The sequence below is a fragment of the Schistocerca nitens genome, chromosome 8 (genome assembly GCF_023898315.1).
Source record: "Schistocerca nitens isolate TAMUIC-IGC-003100 chromosome 8, iqSchNite1.1, whole genome shotgun sequence".
NCBI lineage: Eukaryota > Metazoa > Arthropoda > Insecta > Orthoptera > Acrididae > Schistocerca > Schistocerca nitens.
In genome coordinates this window covers 618,620,902-618,637,177 of record NC_064621.1, presented here as the reverse complement: position 1 = coordinate 618,637,177, position 16,276 = coordinate 618,620,902, and the positions used below count along the sequence as shown (strand labels likewise).

At 42.9% G+C, this 16,276-nt stretch overlaps 1 protein-coding gene across 1 annotated transcript in view; it reads right to left on the bottom strand.

The window, feature by feature from the left end:
* Positions 1–2,592, bottom strand: part of LOC126199005 (probable cytochrome P450 6a13) — a 101,135-nt gene extending 98,543 nt beyond the window's left edge. Inside the window, exon 1 of the mRNA XM_049935685.1 lies at positions 1,931–2,592. Within this exon, the coding sequence (XP_049791642.1) occupies positions 1,931–2,253 (323 nt within the window). The 5' untranslated portion in view covers positions 2,254–2,592. The remainder of the gene's footprint in view (positions 1–1,930) is intronic.
* Between the last annotated feature and the right edge of the window lie 13,684 nt (positions 2,593–16,276).

Below are 16,276 nucleotides of genomic sequence, written 5' to 3'. Positions count from 1 at the left end.
TGAAATAAACCGGTACTTTCCGTTGAAAATGGGCATTGCATGAAAGACGTTATGAGCAGTATTTCATTGGACTGACTCTAGCTACACGTTGAAGAAACGAAGTTACATCTATGTGCCAAAACACCTGAGACAACGCTTATGATTACTCTTAGGAGGGACACACAGTGTGCAAACTGACCGGCGGAAACAAAAGGCAGCCACTGCTCGCTTTGAAGCGCTGGAAATGGTCCATGACTGGTACTAACTGCTGCTAGGTGGTGATGAGCATTCGACTAGTTATTTCTCAACAGCCAATGTCAAGCAGTGCGTTCTTAGTGTCTCAATCTTGATGTGTACGCAAATCGCACTGCGGCACAATCTCTAAATAAAGCGTTCAAGACACTCTGCAAAGTATTTTGAAGAAGTGAGAAGAGTGTGCAAACTTTGTTGCCGCATACCGTCACTCCGCAAGAAAAACAACGATGCGAGAAAACTGCCGTGACTTGACTGAAATTCAAAACGCAGACAATTCTCTTCTGGAAAAAAAAGTATCGCGCGTGACGAGACTTGGTGTTTTCAGTGTGAACATACCACAAAATGACGAAGTGCAGACATTAACGTGAAGGGTCAACGCTTTTTCAACATAACCGACGTCGAAAGCAATGTAACATGCGTGTTGAACAACATCCCAAAGGACACTTCTGACAGTTTAACGTAGTTGGTTCTATGAATTTTCTGTGTGCTGTACTTAAGTAAAAAAGGGGTGAGGGGAGCTGCTGTATAACACAAGTTTCCTTTAATTTACGTCTATGGTCACAATCTTTTCTGTTTAACAGATTACCGGTTTCGGTCTTTAATGACCATCATCAGATCTGTCTCATAAAAACAAAGTTCTAATGCACTGCAGCCATAGTGGCATAGTCAACTGTTAAATGCGGAATCAGCACCAGCATCGTCAAATACATATAAATCACATCATATGCACGAGTCATGTTGTCAGTAAAACCACTGTTTACTGTTGAGTTTTAAACAGTAGTTTTACTGACAACATGACTCGTGCATATGATGTGATTTATATGTATTTGACGATGCTGGTGCTGATTCCGCATTTAACAGTTGACTATGCCACTATGGCTGCAGTGTATTAGAACTTTATTTTTATGAGACAGATCTGATGATGGTCATTAAAGACCGAAACCGGTAATCTGTTAAACAGAAAAGATTGTGACCACAGACGTAAATTAAAGGAAACTTATTACATATACGGGTCACTGTATTTTTTCGGGACGATGTCGCACCTTGTGAATGCTGTGTAACGCATGAAGCATTAAGACCATTATTTTAACTTTTTTTGTCAATCCAGTTTCGAAAGAAATAGCGCTCACGGAGTGTGTCACGTGACGTTGCGAAGACTGTGCCTACGTCGAGCAAGTGACATACTATGACACACTCTGCTGAGCCCGGGACTGAGTGTTTGTGTTATCCTCATCATTCGATCATCATTCGTGACAGTGGCTACATTGGACTGTGTAAAGCTTGGACTGCGTAAAAATTGGGATTTTTCACGGGCGCTGATGACCCCGCAATTGATCGCTCCACAAACCAACCATCATCATCGTCATCAACATTCTACTGACAAATTAAATAAGCGCTACAGTTTGCAGCATTTCAGGTTATGTGACGTTCCATAGGTGTTGCTTAATGTCGCACATTGTAAAGCACAAGTACAGTATAAGCAGAACTGGTACCAGGTTGGTCATTGTGAGATTTGTAAAACACGCTACGAAAAATTGTCGTAAGAGTGAGTGACTAGCAATGATACCAACTTCTTTCAGCTGTGAATTTTACTGTGGCTTGCGGAGTATGTATGTAGATGGCGTACAAAAGGCGGGAATTTATAAGCTATAGAAATCAGTATGGTGTGATGACACGGCAGTTCATGCACTCTTACCTGTTGCTGAAATGGGCGAAGTCAGCCACCAGGATTCTATTGATGAGTCTGACGTCCTTCATCATGATGGACGGCGTGAGCATCATGTGGAATCCTCCGTAGGGCACGTCGCCGAGCTGTTGGTAAATCCTGTGGAAAAACGCGGGCATGGCCTCTTGCGCGAAGAGCATGCGCCGGACGTTGCCGAATAACAGCTCTCCTCTGACATACGGCACGCCGAGTCTCTTCCAGTGGTTTTTCACCGACAGTAGGTACGCGTACAGGAGAGCAATGACGACTGTCGATATCGAGAGGGTAAACCACAAACTGACAGACCACCACATGTTTGAAGAGAGCCAAATCTTCACCAGAATAACTGAGGACCACGGACTTCAATAGCAACGGCTTCCAGACGGCAGATCTAAAGAGTCCGAGGTACACTTGATGTCCCACGAGACAGCTGTCAATGTAGCCACTAGCGCGTACACCGAAGTCACTTCGTCACAGTCGGGAGGTCATTGGTAGTACTGTGCGTCACAGGTGCTGCCGAAACACTGGAGTCTGTGAGGGCGTATAAGCAGCCAGCCGACCGCCAGCAAGTTGTGTACGGTTCGCCGGCACTCGTCTCCTGCGACATAACAGACGAGGGGGACCACCTCAGCCCGCGTGCGCTCTGCCCGTTTGCTAGGCCAACACTGGCGACTGGCGCTACGCGTTGGTCCGCCGTTCGCAGATAACTTACGTAGCCTTGGAATTACGCAACGGACTGCTCGCGGCGCTTGATAGGCGAGATTAACGGCGACTCACTGTTTAATGCGCTCCAGCCCGAACACTGGGTTCACGCAGCTCATCACCACGGTCTGTCCTGTGGATAACTATTGGAACCTAATCCGCTTCAACCTGCGTACTGTAGGCAAACCTGGATCTCACTCAAGTTATTTTTACACGCCTGCCGCGCGGGGTAGCTGCGCGGCCTAGGGCGTCTTGTCACGGCCGTGCGGCTGCCCCCGTCGGAGGTTCGAGTCCTCCCTCGGGGATTGATGTATGTGTTGCCCACAGCGTAAGTTAGATTAAGCAGTGTGTAAGCTTAGGGACCGATGACCTAAGCATTTTGGCCCCATAAGATCCTACCACAAATTTGCAATTTTTACACGCTTATCACCGAACCCAGACCACACACACTTTGCTCTAACACCAAACTGAAGTTTCCTTGAGGCGTCATGTTGCGTTCTGTCAACCTACATCTTCTTTTAGTCAAGTTACGTCCGAAATTACTTCTCTTCCTGATTCGATTCAGAACCTACTCACCGAGCGAGGTGGCGCAGTGGTTAGACACTGGACTCGCATTCGGGAGGACGACGGTTCAATCCCGCGTCCGGCCATCCTTATTTAGGTTTTCCGTGATTTCCCTAAATCACTTCAGGCAATTGCCGGGATGGTTCCTCTGAAAGGGCACGGCCGACTTCCTTCCCCATCCTTCCCTAATCCTATGAGACCAATGACCACACTGTCTGGTCTCCTTCCCCAAAAAACAGCCAACAACAACAAGAACCTACTCTTTAACTATATTATCTTCACCTCTAATTTTTACCCAGCACTGTAGTCATTCCATTCAACAAATCCTGTGATTCTACTTCACTTGCACTGAGGACAGAAATGCCATCAGCGAATGTTATCATTGGTATCTTTTCACCTTGAATTTTAATTCTCCTCTTGACTCATACTATTATTTCCTTCATTCCTTCCTCGATGTATGGATGGAACAGTAGAGGCGAAAGTCTACGATCCTCTCACATGCCCTTCTTTATCCGAGCACATCGTTCTTGCTCTTCCTCTCCTATTGTTCTCGCTTGGTTCTCAGTTAATTTTCTTTATATTATCCTCCTGACTCCATTTTATCGATTATATTATCCCCCTCATAGATGCCTTCAGTGTACTCTTTCCACCTATTTGCTGTCACTTTTGCATTCAAAAAATGAAACATTAAACAGTTTACTAACAATTCGTGCTCCAAAGAAGTCTAGAAATTCGACATTATGCTTCCAGTCTTCACAGGTATAATTTCGGCATAGTGTAACCACGCACATCACCATACACGGATGAGCCACATATCGTACCTAGAGCTTGCGGCGAGATTGAGTTACGTTCGGTGGACAGCAGACAAGTCCCTGTGGTGATACGGGTAGTAAATGGGAGAAGCCGGAATCTTGAGCGAGGCTGACAAAGTGCAGATTCTTACGGTCCACGAGCATGTCGGTATTGGCGAAGCTAATGGTGTAGGCACAAGTGTTTCGGAGCACACAGTTCCGAGCAGATTGTTAACATCCGCGGCAGACAACCCAGACGTCTTGCCACGTAAACAAGGGCGCGCGTTAATATGGAAATGAAACGGGGTCCGGGATAGAGAGTTCGTGAATATGCTGTACAACGTAGTAATTCAGTAAAATTGTGGGGATGACGTAGGAATAAATGACATTACGCTGGACAGACATACTGATTTTGAAGGGCAGGAAGAACCTGAACCTTAAGATGGCTGTTCAGTACACGAGGATCATCTTGAGAGTAACAGGAAGAGTCCGGTCGAAGTGAGTACGAACTGTCTCCACCAAAACAGACGAGACCCAGTGTAGTAGAAGGTACTGATGACAGCGTACTAGAGAACATTCATGAAGACTATTACAACCGTGGCGTCAGTTCCTATAGCAAACTAATGAGGCACTGTATATAAAACTGCAGGTTAATTCGAAATCATGTGTCTCGCAAAAGGCGAACATGAGATTGTTTCAAACAGGCTGTCGCAATCATATACGATAAAATACCATGTAACATTGTAATATGCTAGAGCAAGTCATGTGGCTCTAAAGTTCACTATTGGCTTCTGCAAATTTTGGCACTAGAAGCGTTTAAAATGGTTGGACATTTACAGTCATTTCTCTGCACAAAATGTACGCCTATGTAGCAATATGCTTGACGAATGGCAGATTATGAAATTGACATATGCAAATCATCATTTGATAATGTAATTGTTGTGAATTTTGGTACTGGACTTCTTGAATTCGAAAGTGATTTTGAACGTAAAAGCGTGGCTTTCGTGAGGCGTGGACATTGGTGTCTTTCACTTTGTTTTAACCAATTCATCGAAATCCTACATCAGCGCTATGAGGAATAATATAAGCACTGCCTAGTGTGTAGATCCTGTGTGTTTTGCGCTAGTATAATTACATTAAGCAAGGGTTGTTTGAAAATCTAGTGATACACTGACGTCATTCAGTTACGTTTCCCTCGTATCGTCTTAATATTATCTTACTTTGTTTCTCTGTATTAAAATGTCACTTGTGATAGAATACAACGTTTTGAATGGAAATGATACAGACCGCTGATTCTTTTTATGATCCAGTGTTATTCTAATCATAGTTTCGTGCAGTTCCGAGCGCTCGTGGTCAAATATGTCCCTTAGGCGAGGGCAGCTATAGAACACCAGAGCAATTGAAACTACAGGGGAACCCAGTTCTCGGTTATCTTGTCGCTTTAAATTCAGGTAGTATCTCAGTCTTTCGGTGACTCAGGGGGATAAATCTGACTGTCGTGAAAATGGTGAGCCTCCCATATTTACTTGCGGAGGATGGTAACTGATCGGCTAAACTACTTAATGACATCACGGACATGACGAAAGCTGACGAAGTGCTCTCTGGACTTAGATAAACGTTCATATCAGGAACAGCATGCTGTGTGTTTTATCTTCCAGTGGTCCTTCGTTCTTTTCATGATTGTCGCTCAAACAATTACACGTGTTCGACGCTCCTATTCGAAGTTTCCTGGGCCTTCATGAACAACCTGATGCCATGATTAGATGCTACATAACTCTAATTGTGGGTACTTATCAAGAATATATTCATAATGTATTCATGACTTCAGTGTACCTGTCATACGGGCAACACGGAACAGAACAACGAAACGGGTTGTTTATTGTTGCCTCCTTGAAGTTTTAGCAGTGATTGCTTCCAGGGACATTGATTGTACTACACCAGTCTTATTACTTTACATTGTTTTCCATGGACACTGCAGATGACATTTGTTGTTGTTGTGGTCTTCAGTCCTGAGACTGGTTTGATGCAGCTCTCCATGCTACTCTATCCTGTGCAAGCTTCTTCATCTCCCAGTACCTACTGCATCCTTCTGAATCTGCCTAGTGTATTCATCTCTTGGTCTCCCTCTACGATTTTTACCCTCCACGCTGCCTTCCAATGCTAAATTTGTGATCCCTTGATGCCTCAGAACATGTCCTACCAAACGGTCCCTTCTTCTCTTCAAGTTGTGCCACAAATTTTTCTTCTCTCCAGTTTTGTTCAATACCTCCTTATTAGTTATGTGATCTACTCATCTAATCTTCAGCATTCTTCTGTAGCACCACTTTTCGAAAGCTTATATTCTCTTCTTGTCCAGACTAGCTATCGTCCATGTTTCACTTCCATACATGGCTACACTCCATAGGAATACTTTCAGAAACGACTTCCTGACACTTAAATCTATACTCGATGTTAACAAATTTCTCTTCTTCAGAAACGCTTTCCTTGCCATTGCCAGTCTACATTTTATATCTTCTCTACTTCGACCATCATCAGTTATTTTGCTCCCCAAATAGCAAAACTCCTTCACTACATTAAGTATCTCATTTCCTAATCTAATTCCCTCAGCATCACCCACCTTAATTCGACTACATACCATTATCCTCGTTTTGCTTTTGTTGATGTTCATCTTATATCTTCCTTTCAAGACACTGTCCATTCCGTTCAACTGCTCTTCCAAGTCCTTTGCTGTCCCTGACAGAATTACAATGTCATCGGCGAACCTCAAAGTTTTCATTTCTTCTCCATGGATTTTAATACCTACTGCGAATTTTTCTTTTGTTTCCCTTACTGGTTGCTCAATATACAGATTGAATAACATTGGGGAGAAGCTACAACCCTCTCTCACTCCCTTTCCAACCACTGCTTCCCTTTCATGCCCCTCGACTCTTATAACTGCCATCCGGTTTCTGTACAAATTGAAAATAGCCTTTCGATCCCTGTATTTTACCCTCCCACCTTTAGAATTTGAAAGAGAGTATTCCAGTCAACATTGTCAAAAGCGTTCTCTAAGTCTACAAATGCTAGAAACGTAGGTTTGCCTTTCCTTAATCTTTCTTCTTAGATAAGTCGTAAGGTCATTATTGCCTCACGTGTTCCAATATTTCTACGGAATCCAAACTGATCTTTCCCGAGGTCGGCTTCTACCAGTTTTTCCATTCGTCTGTAAAGAATTTGTGTTAGTATTTTGCACCTGTGACTTATTAAACTGTTAGTTCGGTAATTTTCACATCTGTCACAACCTGCTTTCTTTGGGATTGGAATTATTACATTCTTCTTGACGTCTGAGGGAATTTCGGCTGTCTCATATATCTTGCTCACCAGATGGTAGAGTTTTGTCAGGACTGGCTCTCCCAAGGCCGTCAGTAGTTCTAATGGAATGTTGTCTACTCCCGGGGCCTTGTTTCGACTTAGGTCTTTCAGTGCTCTGTCAAACTCTTTACGCAGTATCGTATCTTCCATTTCATCTTTATCTACATTCTTTTCCATTTCCATAATATTGTCCTCAAGTACATCGTCCTTGTATATACCCTCTATATACTCCTTCCATCCTTCTGCTTTCCCTTCTTTGCTTAGAACTGGGTTTCCATCTGAGCTCTTGGTATTCATACAAGTGGTTCTCTTTTCTCCAAAGGTCTCTTTAATTTTCCTGTAATCAGTATGTATCTTATCACTAGTGATATAAGCCTCTACATCCTTACATTTGCCCTCTAGCCATCCCTGCTTAGCTATTTTGCATTTCCTGTCGATCTCATTTTTGAGACATTTGTATTCCTTTCTACCTGCTTCATTAACTGCATTTTTATATCTTCTCCTTTCATTAATTAAATTCAATATTTCTTCTGTTACCCAAGGAGTTCTACTAGCCGTCGTCCTTTTACCTACTTGATCTTCTGCTGCCTTCACTACTTCATCCCTCAGAGCTACCCATTCTTCTTCTACTGTACTTCTTTCCCCCATTACTGTCAACTGTTCCCTTATGCTCACCCTGAAACTCTGTACAACCTCTGGTTTAGTCAGTTTATCCAGGTCCCATCTCCTTAAATTCCCACCTTTTTGCAGTTTCTTCAGTTTTAATCTACAGTTAATAACCAATAGATTGTGGTCAGAGTCCACATCTGCTTCTGGAAATGTCTTACAATTTAAAACCTGGTTCCTAAATCTCTGTCTTACCATTGTATAATCTATCTGATACCTTTTAGTATCTCCGGGATTCTTCCATGTATACAAGCTTCTTTTGGAAATGGAAAAGAATGTAGATGAAAATGACATTCAGCAAAGCAAATTTATGTACCTCCTGATTGGTTCAAGTTGCACGGTCGTTACGCTAGGTATTATAATAGACTGGTACGCCTGCACCTTCAACCGAGAGCTGATTATACGTTTGTCGAAAACCCTTCTCGTAAGAGAACGAAATCTGTGTTAGTAAATTGGCGGCGATGCTGTATATATCACAATGTTGCGTGTACCAACATGTGACTGCCGAGGTGGGAGGAATACTATACTCAAAACTCTACAGTGATTTTCCATTGTTGACAAAAGAAATGACTTCGCCAGACAGACAGAGATGGTTATATGATTTTTTTATTTTTATTTTTTTACATTAAGTGGCAGAACTGGATAAATAATAATTTAATCTTAACAAAACACTCGATAACAGTGTGTTACTTTAACATTTAACTCTTCCTGAAATACACTCTAAGACCAGAAAGACGACAGACCACGAAGGAATTATCCGAATAGTATGGAGAGCAGTGGCTGCGATGTACAGGGTGTTTAGGAAAGGACTTTACAATTTTAGAAATTCATATAAATTTAATGAAAGAAGATATAGAGTTGGGTTTAGCGTTATTTTGTAGGGAAACACGACAAGTTTTTTTTCTATATTAAACTAAAGATGCAGTATGTGGTTTCAGTGGATTATCTTGCACTCATCCCATCGGATGTCAATTTCTTCCCAAACTCGCTGTAGCATTGCAAGTGTAGCTTGCTCAGTGGCGGCGTAAATTCTGGCTCTAAGTTCAGGTAGAGAAGCCGGCACAGGAGGTACCAACACGATGTCGTTGATGAATCCCCATTTAAAATAATCGAGTGGTGTCAGGTCTGGGGAGCGTCGGGGCTATGCAATTGGCGCATCACAGCCAATCCCTTGACCTGGAAAGCGGTCACTGAGAAAATCACGGTCTCAGCCAGGTAGTGGGGTGGTGCACTATCTTACACGAGGTAAACATTTCATGATCATCCTCATCGATCTGTGGTATCAAAAATTGTTGTAACATATGTAGGTACACTACCCCATTGATGGTTCTCTCACGGACGACTTAATGGTTTCCCATGTCTTACCGGGCACCCTGTTTCTCCAAAACATTTATGCCACACGTAAACTGTAGGCCTACTAGGAGGATCATTAGCGTACTTGGTGCGGAAAATTAGGCTGAACTGTTGTCACCGACTTCGATTCTTGAAACCAAAACACACAGCTAGCACGCTGAGGTCTAGTGAAGGCAGCCATCTTTAACGCAACTGCCGCTAGCGCTCGTTTCGGTGTGATTCGGCACTAGAGAAGTACACGAGACAAAACTTGATGTATTTCCTTACAAATTGACACAACAATCACCTCTGTAGGTACTATGAATTAATTTATATGAATTATCAAAGTTATAAAATTCCTTTTGGAAACTCATTTATATATACAGGGAAACAAATGAGTACTGTGATGTCGTCACTCATACGACCACACCGCCGCTTGAGAGATCGATCCGCCGAATACGATTCTCTCCATAAACGGAACAGAACAGCTATGCTAGCCAAAGAGTACACAGCCAGTCGCAGGCTACTTAATGTGGAGCGGGAGTGTAGTGCAGCTGTGCCAGTCTGCACTTCGTAGCTGCACTAAGTGTTCAGCCAGTGCCGATTTTTGATACCATTTGCAGCTCAGTCATTGCTCCCAGCAAGTCTTTGTAGCCCAGTTCCAAGTAAGTCTTCAAATTCACCGGATTCGGCATTCAAGATTACGAGAGATTAATCCGTCACTGCAAGATTTGTGACTTGTAAATTATGTCATTCTACAGACGCTTAGTCTAATCGCGTATTCTATAATTGTCAAGTAACAGATCATGGACTACAACAAAGTTAAGTAATAAATACTTTCTTATTTTGTACTCCTGGTAATTAATTGGGTTTTCCTGTTGTAGCTACCAAGCAGTCTTGGCGTAGTAGAAACCACGTTTCAACCTGCTTGGCTACCTCATGTTGATGGACTCGGTTATGGTGGAACATCGAGAGCCATCAAGTACACTTTCATAAAGAAAATGGATGTCTTTTTCAAGAAACGAGTTCCACAAATTGAGCAAAATAATGCTTTGGTCTACCTCTGGCCCGTATGCAAGCAGTCATTTGGCTTGGCACTTATTGACAGATTTGTAGAATGCTCTCCTGAGAGATATCATGGCAAATTATGTCCAATTGGCGCTTTAGATAGTCAAAGCCCCAACTGGTTTGACGGTCTTGCCCATAATGCTCAAAACTTTCTCAATAGGAAAGAGGTCCGGCGACCTTGCAGGTCAAGTTAGGGCGTGCCAAGTACAAAGACACTCTGTAGAAGCTCTCGTCTTGCGGAGGCAGGAACTGTCTTGCTGAAATGTCTGGAGGCGCCTCGTACAGCGGTGGGAGACCAACCTGACTGTAGCCGGCCGGAGTGGCCGTGCGGTTCTGGGCGCTACAGTCTGGATACGAGCGACCGCTACGGTCGCAGGTTCGAATCCTGCCTCGGGCATGGATGTGTGTGATGTCCTTAGGTTAGTTAGGTTTAATTAGTTCTAGGTTCTAGGCGACTGATGACCTAAGAAGTTAAGTCGCATAGTGCTCACAAGGGAACCTCCCCATCGCACCCCCCCAGATTTAGATATAAGTTGGCACACTGGATAGGCCTTGAAAAACTGAACACAGATCAATCGAGGAAACAGGAAGAAGTTGTGTGTAACTATGAAAAAATAAGCAAAATATACAAACTGAGTAGTCGATGCGTAAGATAGGCAACATCAAGGCCAACGTGAGGTCAGGAGCGCCGTGGTCCCGTGGTTAGCGTGACCAGCTGCGGAACGAGAGGTCCTTGGTTCAAACCTTCCCTCCAGTGAAAAGTTTAATTTCTTTATTTTCGCAAAGTTAAAATCTGTCCGTTCGTTCATTGACGTCTCTGTTCACTGTAATAAGTTTAGTGTCTGTGTTTTGCGACCGCACCGGTAAACCGTGCGATTAGTAGACGAAAGGACGTGCCTCTCCAATTGGAACCGAAAACATTTGATCGCAAGGTCATAGGTCAACCGATTCCTCCACAGGACAACACGTCTGATATATTCTATACGACACTGGTGACGGCATGTGCGTCACATGACAGGAATATGTTGTCGACCCACCTAACTTGTACACTTGGCGAATGGGTAAAAAGATTCTTCTACCTTGCCCGATTTAGGTTTTGTTGTGGATATGATAATCACTCCCAAAAAAGTGATGAAAACATAAGAGTTTGTTACATAAACTGCAACAAATGAATGCAACAGTTTCGCAGTCGCACAGTTTTCCCTGTGCTCTGTCAAAACATATGTTTCTAACGTTTTCAAATTTTTCCGTGTGTAGACCGTCAAATCCTGCATATGTCCAAGCAAATCTGAACATGTCCTGGAATTTTGGAGAGCGAAGTTGATTGTGTGTGAGTGCCTGAACTTTGATAATTGTCTGAAAATAAAAAATTAAACTTTTCACTCGAGGGAAGACTTGAACCAATGACCTTTCGCAGCTGCTCACGCTAACCACGTGACCACGGCACTCGTGAGTTCCCATTAGCCTTGATGTTGTCTATCTAACGCATGGACTACTCAGTTTGTATGTTTTGCTTATTTTTTCGTAGTTCCACACAACTTCTTCCTGTTTTCTCGATTGATCTGTGTTCAGTTTTTCTAGGCCTATCCACTGTGACAACTTATAACAAAATTTGAGGGGGGTGCGATGGGGAGGTTCCCTTGTCAGAGCCATTTGAACCAACCTGACTGTAGCCCGCCATACGGCGCGACAAACAGAGGTGATGGTCTGAGGTGCCATTTCCTTTCATAGCAGACCTCCTTTGCTTGTTATCCGTGGCACACTTACGGCACAGCGGTACGTCGACGATATTCTATGCCCTGTTTGTTGCTCTTCATGGCAAGCCATCCTGGACTTACATTTCAGCATGACCGACCGCACACTGAAAGATTTCTGCAGATTATCTTCGTGCTTGCCAAGCCCACTCTGTCCCCAACCGAGAACTTTTGCAGTATTGTGGGTTGGGTCCTGCCACCATTTCCGGATTTTGTCGATCTAATACACCAATTGAATAAAATTTGGCACGATATCCCTTAGATGGACATCCCACTCTATCAATAAATGCCAAGTCGAATAACTGCTTGTATGAGGGCCAGACGTGGGCCAATGCGTTATAGACTTACTGAACTTGTGAAACTCTGTCCCTTGAATAAATCGTCCAATTTTTCTGAAAACGTGATTGGCTCTGAGCACTATGGGACTTAACTTCTGAGGTCATCAGTCCCCTAGAACTACCTAAACCTAACTAACCTAAGAACATCACAGACATCCATGCCCGAGGCAGGATTCGAACCTGCGACCGTAGCGGTCGCGCGGTTCCAGACTGTAGCGCCTAGAACCACTAGGCCACTCCGGCCGGCGAAATCGTGATTCTTTTTCTTTTTGCATCTACATCACGTGTACCAAATTTAGCGTAAGAAAAGTGGAATTTTTCTTTATTTAGTGTTTAATTTTTGAGACAAGCTCCTTTGCCTTCTCAAATGTCGTAACTTTTGGGTTAATGAGAGTTTCGTGAATTTCCCTGGAACGCCGTGACTAGCAACAAGTACCTCACATCCTACCCTGCATCCACTCACGTCACAGCCCTCAATCTGTCTTGGCAATTACAACTCATGCAGGCTGATAGTTGGGTTTCTGCGCCGTTGCGCGACAAAACCGAGACATTTATTTTGGAGAGCGCCTCTCGGCGACATTATGACCAGGCGTCGTATCGGTTTTAATTCGGTGCGAGTATCTGCGGAATGCCAGATTTAGCTCGGCTCGGCTCGCCTCGCCGATGTATCGACCACGTGGTTCCGGCTTACTGAACACCGTCCTATCGGAAATTTAACAAAGCGAGGGGAAAAATGCGGACACGCCGCCGACCGCGAATCAGGCAACCGTATCGGTCGATACTCGAAAACTACGTCATGTAAACACAGAGGGAAAAAAAGTACTCAAAGCGTAAAATTACCAATAAATTAACCGTTTCGAAAAACATCCGGAGGAAGAGGAGCAATAAACCGTTGTGTTAGCAAATGAGTTGTTCGTGTTGTTATCCGATAATTCCTGTAGACACGTTTTCATCGGTTGTTGCTATAGTCTTCAGTATGGATGCTGTTTGCAACAGCTCTGCAAACCGTTCCCTATACCCATAACAACTACTATCAATACTGTTTTGGATCAAAAACACTGTATCCAAACTGACCCTCCCCCATGCACAATTTACCACTCATCCCCCACTTTAAGCTGCTTTCCAAAATGATTTAATGGTGAGCAAGATGTATGAGACAGGCGAAATACCCACAGACTTCAAGAAGAATATAATAATTCCAATACCAAAGAAAGCAGGTGTTGACAGATGTTAAAATTACCGAACTATCAGTTTAAAAAGTCACTGCTGCAAAATACTAACGCGAATTCTTTACAGACGAATGGAAAAACTGGTAGAAGCGGACCTCGGGGAAGATCAGTTTGGATTCCGTAGAAGTACTGGAACACGTGAGGCAATACTAACCTTACGACTTATCTTAGAAGAAAGATTAAGAAAAGGCAAACCTACGTTTCTAGCATTTGTAGACTGAGAGAAAGCTTTTGACAACGTTAACTGGAATACTCTCTTTCAAATTCTGAAGGTGGCAGGGGTAAAATACAGGGAGCGAAAGGCTATTTACAATTTGTACAGAAACCAGATGGCAGTTATAAGAGTCGAGGGGCACGAAAGGGAAGCAGTGGTTGGGAAAGGAGTGAGACAGGGTTGTAGCCTCTCCCCGATGTTATTCAATCTGTATATTGAGCAAGCAGTAAAGGAAACAAAAGAAAAATTCGGAGTAGGTATTAAAATTCATGGAGAAGAAGTAAAAACTTTCAGGTTCGCCGATGACATTGTAATTCTGTCAGAGACAGCAAAGGACTTGGAAGAGCAGTTGAACGGAATGGACAGTGTCTTGAAAGGAGGATATAAGATGAACATCAACAAAAGCAAAACGAGGATAATGGAATGTAGTCAAATTAAATCGGGTGATGCTGAGGGGATAGATTAGGAAATGAGACACTTAAAGTAGTAAAGGAGTTTTGCTATTTAGGGAGTAAAATAACTGATGATGGTCGAAGTAGAGACGATATAAAATGTAGACTGGCAATGGCAAGGAAATCGTTTGTGAAGAAGAGAAATTTGTTAACATCGAGTATAGATTTAAGTGTCAGGAAGTCGTTTCTGAAACTATTTGTATGGAGTGCAGCCATGTACGGAAGTGAAATATGGACGATAACCAGTTTGGACAAGAAGAGAATAGAAGCTTTCGAAATGTGGTGCTACAGAAGAATGCTGAAGATAAGGTGGGTAGATCACGTAACTAATGAGGAGGTATTGAATAGGATTGGGGAGAAGTTTGTGGCACAACTTGACTAGAAGAAGGGATCGGTTGGTAGGACATGTTTTGAGGCATCAAGGGATCACAAATTTAGCATTGGAGGGCAGCGTGGAGGGTAAAAATCGTAGAGGGAGACCAAGAGATGAATACAGTAAGCAGATTCAGAAGGATGTAGGTTGCAGTAGGTACTGGGAGGTGAAGAAGCTTGCACAGGATAGAGTAGCATGGAGAGCTGCATCAAACCAGTCTCAGGACTGGAGACCACAACAACAACAACATACTACGAAAAACTACAGCTGGCAATAGTGCAAGGCGTGAGACAACATTTGTGATGAGAACTGCATTCAAACTGTGAGAATGTACTTACTGAAATACTGTCAAATTAATGGTAAGGTTCCTTTAACTTGAAAGCGCATTAAGATCTTTTTAACCACAGGGAATTGGATTGTATTAATATGAAGACCGTGATCTTCCTTTAGCATTGTCACAAACAATGAAAACTGCCTGAGACAAAAAATTTTTGAGTTACATGACATTTACCCTTTTTGCTTTTCTTATAAAATAACTTTAAATGAACCCAGAGAGTGAAGAATACTTATTAAAACTCTGAAAGCATGATCGACAGCCGGCCGCTGTGGCCGAGCGCTTCTAGGCGCTTCAGTCCGGGACCGCGCTGCTGCTACGGTCGCAGGTTCGGATCCTGCCTCGGTCATGGATGTGTGTGATATCCTTCCTTAGGTTCGTTAGGTTTAAGTAGGTCTAAGCCTAGGGGACTGATGACCTCAGATGTTAAGGCCCACAGTACTTAGAGCCATTTGAACTATGATCGATAACATTGCAATCGATACCAAAGTGTAGCTATTAATGATCTGAATGCAATCTTTACACCACAACAATTCGCAGGTAGCAGAATTCCTTTACGGTCTACTTCATGAGCACGAAGTTTGATATTAAGTTTCTCGCTACACCCATTTTGGCTACTCCTCTTTACTTCAGTCTTTTTCCAGTTTACTTTGAATCCGTTGTCTATCCATTAATATTTACTCACTGGACAGTTCATTTCATTCAACAGACCCCGCAACTCTTCGCCCTTTTCACTCAGGGTAGCAATGGTATTGACGAATGTTAACATTAATATCTTTTCACCCTGAACTTCAGTCTCATTCTTGAATCTACCTTTTATTTGCCCAGTAACAAACACTCTGTCTGCTCATGATGCACAGTTTGAATAAATAAGATAGTACCTTACCGTATTGATACTGCTCAGTGAAAATCAGTTAGAAAATTAATGACTCCAGGACAACCGTTTCTAAGATTAGTTTACATGAGACAACCTGAAACGAAATTTATAATGAACCAAATGCTAGCATAAAGTTTAATATGTTCCATGATACATTGTCATTATTATTTGAAAATAGCTTTATACATAACCTAACCAGGAAGTACATTAAACAACCTTGTAATAAAACGTGGATCACTACAGGGATTAATGTATCTTGTGAAAGGCAAAAATAAATGTATATATTGGCAAG